The 12,912-nt window shown below is 37.0% G+C and overlaps 1 protein-coding gene across 1 annotated transcript in view; it reads right to left on the minus strand.

Annotated features, from left to right (window-relative positions):
• Positions 1 to 2,506: 2,506 nt before the first annotated feature.
• PTN (pleiotrophin) overlaps positions 2,507 to 12,912 on the minus strand; it is a 265,024-nt gene continuing 254,618 nt past the window's right edge. Inside the window, exon 5 of the mRNA XM_053718989.1 lies at positions 2,507 to 4,059. Coding sequence (XP_053574964.1) covers positions 4,007 to 4,059 — 53 coding nt within the window. The 3' untranslated portion in view covers positions 2,507 to 4,006. The remainder of the gene's footprint in view (positions 4,060 to 12,912) is intronic.

The following is a 12,912-nucleotide window of genomic DNA, read 5'->3' on the forward strand; positions in this document are numbered from 1 at the left end:
GATGGCTCTGCTCCGCTCCGGATGGATGAAGATTGAAGACGCCGCTTGGAAGATGACATCGCCTGGATGGAAGACATCTTCAGCGCCGCCTGGATGATGACTTCTATCGGATGGAAAATTTCTTCAGCGCCCCTTAGATGATGATTTCTGCCGCTCCGGATCTCCTCTTCGGTTCCATCGGTGGGTCGGCTGAGTGAAGACGACTCAAGGTAGGATGATCTTCAGGGGTAGTGTTAGGTTTTTTTAAGGGGGGTTTGGGTTAGATTAGGGGTATGTGGGTGGTGGGTTTTAATGTTGGGGGGGTTGTATTTTTCTTTTACAGGCAAAAGAGCAGAATTCTTTGGGGCATGCCCCGCAATAGGCCCTTTTAAGGGCTGGTAAGGTAAAAGAGCTTTGAACTTTTTAATTTAGAATAGGGTAGGGAATTTTTTTATTTTGGGGGGCTTTGTTATTTTATTAGGGGGCTTAGATTAGGTGTAAGTAGCTTAAAATTGTTGTAATATTTTTTAAATGTTTGTAACTTATTTTTTTATTTTTTGCATCTTAGCTTTTTTTATTTTTTGTACTTTAGTTAGTTTATTTAATTGTATTTAATTGTAGTTATTTGTAGGTAATTTATTTAATTAATTTAATGATAGTGTAGTGTTAGGTTTAATTGTAACTTAGGTTAGGATTTATTTTACAGGTAATTTTGTATTTCTTTTAGCTAGGTAGTTATTAAATAGTTAATAACTATTTAATAACTATTCTAACTAGCTAAAATAAATACAAAGTTACCTGTAAAATAAATATAAATCCTAAAATAGCTACAATGTAATTATTAATTATATTGTAGCTATCTTAGGGTTTATTTTACAGGTAAGTATTTAGTTTTAAATAGAAATAATTTATTAAAGTATAGTGTAGTGTTAGGTGTAATTGTAACTTAGGTTAGTTTTTATTTTACAGGTTAATTTCTCTTTATTTTAGCTAGGTAGCTATTAAATAGTTAATAACTATTTAATAGCTATTGTACCTAGTTAAAATAAATTGAAAGTTGCCTGTAAAATAAAAATAAATCATAAGATAGCTACAATATAATTATTATTTATATTGTAGCTCTATTAGGGTTTATTTTAAAGGTAAGTATTTAGTTTTAAATAGGATTAATTTTTTTAATAAGAGAAATATTATTTAGATGTATTTAATTAATATTTAAGTTAGGGGGGTGTTAGGGTTAGTGTTAGACTTAGGTTTAGGGGTTAATAATTTTATTACAGTGGCGGCGATGTGGGCAGGATAGGGGTTAATAAATGTATTATAGCTGGTGACGGTGTAGTGGGGGGAAGATTATTGGTTAATAAGCTTAATATAGGTTGCGGCGGGGTCCGTGAGCGGCGGTTTAGGGGTTAAACTATTTATTTAGTTGCGGCGAGGTCCGGGATTGGCAGGATAGGGGTTAATAACTTTATTATAGAGGGCGGCGGTATAGGGGGGGCAGGATAGGGGTTAATAGGTATCATGTAGGTGGCGGCGGGGTCTGGGAGCGGCGGTTTAGGGGTTAATACATATATTATAGTTGCGGCAGGGACCGGCGGTTTAGGGGTTAACATATTTATTAGAGCTTGCGGTGGGCTCCGGGAGCGGCGGTTTAGGGGTTAACATATTTATTATAGCTTGCGGTGGGCTCCGGGAGCAGCGGTATAGGGGGTAATAACTTTATTTAGTTGCGGCAGTGTAGGGGGGCAGATTAGGGGTGTTTAGACTCGGGGTATATGTTAGGGTGTTAGGTGTAGACAGCTCCCATAGGAATGAATGGGATATCTGGCAGCAGCGAACATGAACTTTCGCTTTGGTCAGACTCCCATTGATTCCTATGGGATCCGCCGCCTCCAGGGTGGCGGATTGAAAACCAGGTACGCTGGGCCGGAAAAGTGCCGAGCGTACCTGCTAGTTTTTTGATAACTAGCAAAAGTAGTCAGATTGTGCCGCACTTGTGTGCGGAACATCGGGAGTGACGTAAGAATCGATCTGTGTCGGACTGAGTCCGGCAGATCGAAGCTTACGTCACTAAATTCTACTTTTGCCGGTATCTAGGGCTTGATAACTAAGGCAAATCAGCCTCGCCACAAATACGCTGCTGAATTCCAGCGTATTTGAGGTTGACGGCTTGATAACTACCCCCCTCAGACTGGAATAGACAGACAGTGAGACAGGTATATAGAGACAGACAGATAATTAAACGGAAAGAGTCAGATGGTTACAAAGAGACAGTAAGACAGACATATAAAAAAACAGACAGTAATATACAGACAGAAAGTGAGATAGGCATATAAAGACAGACAGTCAGACGGCCATATAAAGACAGTCAGACAGGCATATAAAAACATAAAAAGTTAGCTTTGTGTGCTGGCTCAATAGAAAAGAAAATATAATGATCAAGGCCTATAAACTAGTGGTGAAAAAATAATTAAAATGTTATGTTTAAAACAAATGCCATCAAATGTTAAATGATAAGAAATATATCTTGTTTTCTTTATTAGTTTATTTAATGTATTTATTCCACTAAGCAAGTTGATTATACACTGACAACTCTGGATAAACAACACCTTTACAATGTTAGGACGCAGTCGTTGTTTAGTATAATATTATTCTATATTTGTTCATTTTACAGCTGAATCAGTAAGATCAAGTTCTCTTAGGGAGAAATGTATCAAACGGGAACATAATTGCACCTTGATGAAATGGAATTTTCACGCAGAGTCACTCAGCACTTTCATGAACCATTGAAAAATAATACGACCTTCCATCGGGTTTTAACATTCTTTGTTTCTCATCTTGAGTTCTCAAGTACCTCTTACAAACCAGATTTGTAGAAATTCCCTTGTAGGGCTATTCAGTAGATTGATCGTTCTGATTGACTCCCATGTTCAGATAGGGAAAACCTTTCATTCTGGCCTGTTACTGGTACTTGGCAGCTGGAGTTCAGAAACACTGCTGTTTACCATAATTAAGAGGACATTGTACTAAAAAAAATGTCATTCATTGCAAGCGTATTATTTGAGTATATATTTTTTTAATTTTTTTTGCCTGAAAGCTCTAATTAAATTTATTTTGAAACTAATACAGCAGTATCCGTTCTGTACTTCCTAATAATGCTTATTGGCTGACAGGTACAAATGCTCCTTGTATCTATCAGCCAATTAGAATTTGCACATTAATTTCAGGCAAAAACATTGTTTCAACCTATTTCAATGCATCTCTTCCTTGGAGGATGGGAAATATTTGAGTACAATGTTGCTTTAACAGTAGAATTATATATATTATTATTGTTATGCTGTTTCTTAAAACACACACTATTTAAGAAGACAAAAGAAAACCATTTAGGAGGGTTCAATGTGCATTTTTTTAGAGCTGATATATGTATTTATGAAATACTCCTATATGGATATCAGTGGCAGAACGTTTTAGTTAGAAGTTACTATTAAAATAACTAAAAAAGAGAATGGAACCCAATTACACTTGGAAAAGATTAAGGCATCCATACAAATTCTTGGAATTACCCTACGATAAAAATAAAATAGCTTACGCATTTTTTTCCCCTGGGTGTCTGATCTAAATAATTTTCAAAGCATATTTGGTATTGAATCTAGTGTGGTTTCCTTAATCACTGTGGACTGATTACAGTAACATGAAGATGCTATATACAAGATCTTCTTCTTCCCAAAGAGCCTTTTTTCAGAAACCCTATGTTTATTACACACTCCATTTTGCTATGTACACATCTAATGAATGTAAATACCATTTTCTTTAATGTTGCTTAACACAGTGTTACAGTTAAAAAAATATTACCCCATAACCAAACAAACCTACTAACGTATCGAAAGAAATGTTCTCATTCTGCTATCCTACAGCTAGGCTAGGACATCAGTTAAGAAGGCCTAGGTAGAATTTTTTTTTTTTAAGCTATCCCTCAAGTGCAGACGCCACCAGGTCATGTGCTCTTCACAATCTCAGTCTGTTTGGCTCAATCCATCAACTTTTCTTGCTTTTTTCCTTCCTTTTTTTTCTTTTTGGATTCTGTAAGGAGAAGTAGACAAACACATTAAAATCCCTAAGTCAAACATTTATTTATATATATATGTTTTTTTTTAATGTATGTCAAATCACAAACACACAGATGTTCCATATATTGTATATAGATTACATTAAAAAAAGAACACTCTAATTCAAAATTTACTTTAGACAAAGGGGAGCAGTGCACACCTTTTTTATTTGAAACCGTTTGATGCATTCTGGAATTTTCCTCACTAATTGACCACCAACTTTAGAGCAGGTAACCTTTGAATGAACCTATCATTGGATGAACGCAAGAATATGACAAATGAGTTATTACATTTGTCCAAATGCAAATGTCTATTTAAAGGGACACTATACCCAAACATTTTCTTTCATGATTCAGATAGAGAATACAATTTTAAACAACATTCCAATTTACTGCTATTACCTAATTTGCTTCATTCTTTAGATATCCTTTAATGAAGAAATAGCAATGCACACGGTGAACCAATCACAGGAGGCATCTATGTGCAGCTACCAAACAGCAGCTACTAAGCATATCTAGATATGCTTTTCAGCAAAGAATATCAAGAGAATGAAGCAAAATAGATAATAGAAGTAAATTAGAAAGTTGTTTATAATTGTATGCTCTTTCTAAATCATGAAAGAAAAAAATTGGGTTTCATGTCCCTTTAAGGACCAGTAAATGCAGTAGATTTGCATAATATACAAATACGTGGTAAAAAAACAATGCAATAGTATTTTTTTTTCTGACAAATTTCAAAGTTATGTCTATTTCCACTCCCCCTGTATCATGTGACAGCCATCAGCCAATCACAAATGCACATACGTATATTCTATGAATTCTTGCACATGCTCAGTAGGTGCTGGTGACTCAAAGTGTAAATATAAAAAGACTGTGTCCATTATGTTAATGGAAGTAAATTGGAAAGTTGTTTACAACTGCCTGCTCTATCTGAATCATGAAAGTTTAATTTTGACTTGAGTGTCCCTTTAACTCAAATAAAACTGAGTTTTATGTCCCTTTAATAGTAAAAGTAAATTTGAAAACTCAGAAGCAGAAACAGATAAAACAATCCCCATCTTTCACTGCTTTGCTCAGGGCCCCGATTGCAGATACAAGGTTGAGGGGAATGGATGGTTAAAAAGATGCTATCAATAGAGGATTAGCGTTAATTGACTGACTTTTAAGCTTCTTTGAAGTAGAGCGATTTAACGTAATGTGTGCAAATGAGAAGGAGGCAGAAAGACATCTTGGGAAAATACTTGCAACTGTATGTGGCAGGAGCCAAAAAGGATGAGTAGCTCTGTAGGTTGTTTATAGAATATACAGGGAGTGCAGAATTATTAGGCAAATTAGTATTTTGACCACATCATCCTCTTTATGCATGTTGTCTTACTCCAAGATGTATAGGCTCGAAAGCCTACTACCAATTAAGCATATTAGGTGATGTGCATCTCTGTAATGAGAAGGGGTGTGGTCTAATGACATCAACACCCTATATCAGGTGTGCATAATTATTAGGCAACTTCCTTTCCTTTGGCAAAATGGGTCAAAAGAAGGACTTGACAGGCTCAGAAAAGTAAAAAATAGTGAGATATCTTGCAGAGGGATGCAGCACTCTTAAAATTGCAAAGCTTCTGAAGCGTGATCATCGAACAATCAAGCGTTTCATTCAAAATAGTCAACAGGGTCGCAAGAAGCGTGTGGAAAAACCAAGGCGCAAAATAACTGCCCATGAACTGAGAAAAGTCAAGCGTGCAGCTGCCAAGATGCCACTTGCCACCAGTTTGGCCATATTTCAGAGCTGCAACATCACTGGAGTGCCCAAAAGCACAAGGTCTGCAATACTCAGAGACATGGCCAAGGTAAGAAAGGCTGAAAGACGACCACCACTGAACAAGACACACAAGCTGAAACTTCAAGAGTGGGCCAAGAAATATCTCAAGACTGATTTTTCTAAGGTTTTATGGACTGATGAAATGAGAGTGAGTCTTGATGGGCCAGATGGATGGGCCCGTGGCTGGATTGGTAAAGGGCAGAGAGCTCCAGTCCGACTCAGACGCCAGCAAGGTGGAGGTGGAGTACTGGTTTGGGCTGGTATCATCAAAGATGAGCTTGTGGGGCCTTTTCGGGTTGAGGATGGAGTCAAGCTCAACTCCCAGTCCTACTGCCAGTTTCTAGAAGACACCTTCTTCAAGCAGTGGTACAGGAAGAAGTCTGCATCCTTCAAGAAAAACATGATTTTCATGCAGGACAATGCTCCATCACACGCGTCCAAGTACTCCACAGCGTGGCTGGCAAGAAAGGGTATAAAAGAAGAAAATCTAATGACATGGCCTCCTTGTTCACCTGATCTGAACCACATTGAGAACCTGTGGTCCATCATCAAATGTGAGATTCACAAGGAGGGAAAACAGTACACCTCTCTGAATAGTGTCTGGGAGGCTGTGGTTGCTGCTGCACGCAATGTTGATGGTGAACAGATCAAAACACTGACAGAATCCATGGATGGCAGGCTTTTGAGTGTCCTTGCAAAGAAAGGTGGCTATATTGGTCACTGATTTGTTTTTGTTTTGTTTTTGAATGTCAGAAATGTATATTTGTGAATGTTGAGATGTTATATTGGTTTCACTGGTAAAAATAAATAATTGAAATGGGTATATATTTGTTTTTTGTTAAGTTGCCTAATAATTATGCACAGTAATAGTCACCTGCATACATAGATATCCCCCTAAAATAGCTAAAACTGAAAAAAAAACTAAAAACTACTTCCAAAAATATTCAGCTTTGATATTAATGAGTTTTTTGGGTTCATTGAGAACATGGTTGTTGTTCAATAATAAAATTAATCCTCAAAAATACAACTTGCCTAATAATTCTGCACTCCCTGTAGTTTATGTCTTATGGAAGAGAAGCTAAACATATCAATATGATGTAGAATATTTTTAAACTTTTTAAACAGATACTATGATGTAAACCATAAAATGCTCTGTATTATTAAATTATTTCACACATAGAGGCCGAATTATCAAGCTCCGAATGGAGTTTGATGCCCCTGTTTTCACGCAAGCCTTCAGGCTTGCCGGAAACAGAAGTTTCCATAACTTGTCCACCTGCTTTGAGGCCGCGGACAGCAATCCTATACGATCTGGCTGATTGGCACCCCCTGCTAGTGGCTTATTGGCTGCAAATCTGCAGGGCATGGCATTGCGGTATGCTGTTTGCATTTATCGATGAGGGGCGGACAAGATACGCTACATCATATCATGTCCACTAGCACATTAATAAATTGTCCCCTTAGTGAACTTCATTGCTGTTTTGGAACAGTTTAGCACTCAAGCGAAAACCAGGGCATGAGTTTTGTACAGCATCCCATAGAAGTCTGTTAGGTTAGGGATTTAGCGTGGCTGTACTATCCAATTGCTAGATGTTAGCACATACAAGGCTTTTGCTAACCATTTTAATTGTAACTTGTGATATGGGTGCAAAAATAAAAGCACTCGTCTAACTTGAGCAGTGTTAGAGCTCAACAATGGCGCTAATATTATTGCGCTTCACATGTAATCTAAGCCTTTTTTTTAAAAAAAAAAAAAAAAACTTTTCTTCTATAAATCCACTGATCTGCTTAAAAAATGACAAGCAAAATAAAACAAAGTATGAAAAAAAGTAACAAATGTAAGATATTTCTTTATGAACATTCAAATGTTTATCTTCATGAGTTTATTGGAATCAATGGTCAGACTTTACCATACAATTCTTACCATCCATTCTATAGAAACATTTGAATGGCAGAAAAATATTAAAGGGAATGTTCTTGCTACCATTCAAATGCCCAAATTCAGAAATTCATCCATCTCTGCTGCATATTGCCTGAAGGTGAGCATAATTACAAAGAAACCGCTGTAAAGCAATTATACATATGATTCAGATTGATCATTAGGGATAAATGTACATTTAAACCGAAATTCGGATATTCTTTTTCATAAACAAAAACGAATATCTGAATGAATGCACCAACAAAATTTAAAGATTTTTTTTTTTACTTTAAATTACTTTAAAAGAGTAAAATACTTACCTAAATGCGCTCTGGAGAGCGCGATAACCCGATCCTCTTTTGTAGTGCAGGTCCTGGGAGTCAAATGCGCTAAGCCTCTTGTTAGCAAGCCCAGGGTTCTGACAAGAAGATGATCGGGATAGAGCGCTCTCCAGAGCGCGTTAAGTATGTTACACTTTAAACGTAAGTATGTAGGTACAGCTGAACTTTTCACCTGTAACTTTGAAACATTTACATTCGTTTTAACAAAACAAATAATGCAGGGAAGGAAAATTCTAGAAAAAGAAATCCCTATAAAAGAATATCCTCGAATATTCATTAAAGGGACAGTTAACCTTTTTGCAGCAATGAAGTTCAATCAGTTTACTGTGTTGATGTTGTATAAGTAGATTTGAGTTTGAAATTTGCTCTATAAGTGTAGTTTTAGAGCCCATGTAAGTGTGTACTTACATACTGAATCTAGCTATTTTTTTTATTTTTTTACTGTCACTGGTGACCCCATAAATAAATAGATAGCAAAAAGCTCTCCTGTGCTCCTCAAATACTACGGAATGATATTTTCACTAGAACACTATAAACACACTGAGAACAAAAAATTTAATAGCAATTGAAAACCCCTTGCAGCTAACTTTGGTGCGTTAGGTCGAGCAACAATACAGCATATTTGTGATTGTAAGCTCTTCTCCTGTACTCATTGGGGCTGAATTATAAAGCGTCAGGTGGACATGATTCGCTGTGGCGAATCGGGTCCACCTGACATTGCTGTCGGCATTTAACATTGCACAAGCATTTCTGGTAAAATGCTTGTGCAATGCCACCCCCAGCACATTCACGGCTAATCAGTCGCTGGAAGGGGTGTCAATCAGAGGTGGCAGATGAGTTAAGGAGCAGCAGTCTTAGGCTGCTTGATAAATCTACCCCATAGGGGTTGATTTATTAAGGTGCGGGCAGACATGATACGATGTCGGCATTTAAAATTGCACAAGCATTTCTGGTGAAATGCTTGTGCAATGCTGTCCCCTACAGATTTGCGGCCAATCGTCCGCTAGCAGGGGGTGTCAATAATACTGATCGTATCTGATCAGGATGATCACTGTCCGCCACTTCAGAAGTGTTGGATAAGTTAAGAAGCAGCGTTCTTAAGACCGCTGCTTCTTAACTTAAGTTTCCAGCGAGCCTGACGGCTCACGCGAAAACAGTTGCATTGGCAGCATGTTAAATCGGCCCCATAGTATGTATCTGTACTTCTTTTTTTACCATGAATTAGTGCTATTTTGCACACCACACACTCATGACCATTCACTACAAATAGTGTGGTGGTTTAGAAATAAACGATAAGAAGTAGATGTGCAGAGACAAAAAAAAAAACGTAACATACAAACATAAAAAAGATTTTGTTTTGTCCCATATTCTTTAAGGGAGTCGTTCAGAATTAATTTGTTCAGAGAAATCCATTTGCCTTCATGGCAGCAGTGGAGCAGCAGGGTAGCAGCTTAAACTTAAATAATATTAAAGTAGTAGCTAGTGTTACTGCTACAAGCCATCAACAGGACAAAAAAAGTGGGGTCAGGCCTAGCCATGAACAATTGACTGACACAGAAATCAATCAACTAACAAGGACATTGTTACATTATTATGGAAGAGTGTAAATTTAAACTTTCGAAGCCTTTCTCACCTTTAGAGTAATGGTTTTAACCACACAAACAAGTCAACTAAATGCTTCCCATGCATTTGTTTTGCTCATTTTTTTCATTAAAGGGGTCACTTTTTTATAATTGTTGGACAGATACAATGAATATGGATACATTTCCCTTTTTACATTAATCTGAAAACGAATACACATGTCTAATAAGAAAAAGAAGAGTGTGTGATTGAGTGACCAATGATTCACTTCTAACACTGGCTAAAGCAGAGTCATGGGGTCATGCTGTGCTATGTATCTATAGGGCAGGAAGTACAGAGTGGGATTGGCTATACTGTCGGCTTTCTTGGATAAGTAAAAATGAGTTCCATGGAAGCCATCAGGATATGTACTTATACATTTATAAGGGCCCTAAAATTAGAATTGCATATCCAATGCCACCCTAAAACCTACCTATACAACATTAAAAGGACATTAAACACTACTTGCCCCCTGCTCCCTACAAAGGCTAAAAAGCAAACTCTTAATCCCTTATTTGATTCTTGAAATTCAAATCAGCCAATAGGATGAGAGCTATTGAAATTCTATTGGCTATTCAAATCAACCAATAGAATTTCAGTAGCTCTCATCCTATTGGCTGATTTGAATTTCAAAAATCAAATCAGCCAATAGGAATGCAAGGGACGCCATTTTGAAAAGGCTGCCTTGCATTGAAGATCCAGTGTACGGTGGTGACCTATGAAGAAGACGCTCCGCCCTGGATGTCTTCAAGGATGGACCCGCTCTGCGCCGCCGGGATGAAGATAGAAGACACTGCCTGGATAAAGATAGAAGATGCCGCCTGGATGGATGAGGACCTTGCCACCTGGATGAAGACTTCTCACCACCTGGATGTCCGGACTTCAGAAACTGTGAGTGGATCTTCAGGGGTTAGTGTTAGGTTTTTTTTTTAACTTTTTTTGGGTGAGTTTTTTTTTTAGATTATGGTTTGGGCTTTATGTAAAAGAGCTGAATGCCCTTTTCAGGGCAATGTAAAAGAGCTGAATGCCCTTTTATGGGCAATGCCCATACAAATGCCCTTTTCAGGGCAATGGGTAGCTTAGGTTTTTGTTAGAGTTAGGTTTTTTTTATTTTGGAGGTTGGTTGGGTGGTGGGTTTTACTGTTGGGGGGTCCTTTGTTTTTTTTACAGGAAAAATAGCTGATTTCTTTAGGGCAATGCCCTACAAAAGGCCCTTTTAAGGGCTATTGATAGTTAATTGTAGGCTAGTGGGTGTTTTTATTTTGGGGGGCTTTTTATTTTTATAGGGCTATTAGATTAGGTGTAATTGTTTGTTTGTTTTTTGATAATTTCTTTTGTTATTTTTCCTAATTCAGTGTTTGCTATTTTTCCTAATTTAGTATTTTTTATTTTATGTAATTTTAGACCTATTTTTTTTAGTAGTGTTAGCTTTTTTATGTGTAATTTAGTTTTTTTAATTGGTAGTTATTTTATTTTAGCATAATAGTTTAGTATAATGGTTATGTTAGGTTAAAGGGACAGTCTACACCAGAATATTTATTGTTTTAAAAGATAGATAATCCCTTTATTACCCATTCCCTAGTTTTGCATAACCAACACAGTTATAATAATATATGTTTTACCTCTGTGATTACCTTGTAGCTAAACCTCTGCAAACTGCCCCTTATTTCAGTTCTTTTGACAGACTTGCATTTTAGCCAATCAGTGCGGGCTCCTAGGTAACTCCACGTGCATGAGCACAGTGTTATCTATATGAAACACATGAACTAACACCCTCTAGTGGTGAAAAACTGTCAAAATGCCCTGAGCTAAGAGGCGGCCTTCAAGGGCTTAGAAATTAGCATATGAACCTCCTAGATTTAGCTTTCAACTAAGAATACAAAGAGAACAAAGCAAAATTGGTGAAATAAGTAAATGGGAAAATTGTTTAAAATTACATTCTCTATCTGAATAATGAAAGTTTGTTTTGGACTAGACTGTCCCTTTAATTGTTAGTTTAAACTTAGTTTTTTTTTATTTCACAGGTAAGTTTTTATTTATTTTAAGATAGGGATATTGTAATTTTAATTTAAAGTTAGGGGGTTGTTAGGTTTAGGGGTTAATTTAGTTTTTTGCGATGTGGGGGGCTGGCAGTTTAGGGGTTAATAGGTTTATTTAGTGGCTGTGATGTGGGAGGCCAGAGGTTTAGGGGTTCATAACTTTATTTAGTGGCGGCGATGTCAGGTAGCGGCGGAATAGGGGTTAATAGCTTTATTATAGTGTGGGCGATGTTGGGGTGCAGGGGAATAGGGGTTAATAACTTTATTATAGTGGCGGCAATGTCGTGGAGCGGCAGAATAGGGGTTAATAGCTTTAATTAGTGGCGGTGATGTCGGGAGCTACAGATTAGGGGCTAATAATTTTATTTAGGTGTCGGCGATGTCGGGGTGGCAGATTAAGGGTTAATAACTTTATTTAGGTGTCGGCGATATCGGGGGTGGCAGATTAGGGGTGTTTAGAGTTGGGGTTTATGTTAGGGTGTTAGGTTTAAACTTAACTTTTTTTTTCATCAATGGAGCTTTTCATTCCGCGATCGCAGGTGTTAGTTTTTTGTAACACTTTCTCCCCATTGATGTCTATGGGGAAAGCGTGCACGAGCACGTCAAAGCAGCCCTTGGCTTTTGTGCGGTATGGAGCTTATCGCACAAGGCGGCTTTTCAGAAACTTGTAATGGCAGTGCTATGGAGGGTGAAATAACGCAACTTTTGTTGCGTTCGTTTCGCACCCTCTATAGCGCAAAACTCGTAATCTAGATATATGTAAATTGATACATAATAGATACAAATATGTTGATTTTAATTTTTCTATTTCCAATATTGCAAAATTTGAATATTACGTTCAAAGAGAGCATTAGCAATACTATTACAAATATATTGATTCAAATTTTTAAATTTGAATATTGCATAACTCAAATCGAATTATTAGAAAAATTCTAATTGAATATTACACTTAAATACAGCATTAAGAATACTGTTTACATTAAATGAATGTTAGAATGTTGTACAAACATTCAAAATTGAAAACGAACAAACGAATGTGTTAAATTTGTTTCATTTGTTTGAATGTTGCTAAATATTTGCACCGTCCCTAGTAG

This window comes from Bombina bombina, chromosome 6, assembly GCF_027579735.1.
Source record: "Bombina bombina isolate aBomBom1 chromosome 6, aBomBom1.pri, whole genome shotgun sequence".
Lineage (NCBI taxonomy): Eukaryota > Metazoa > Chordata > Amphibia > Anura > Bombinatoridae > Bombina > Bombina bombina.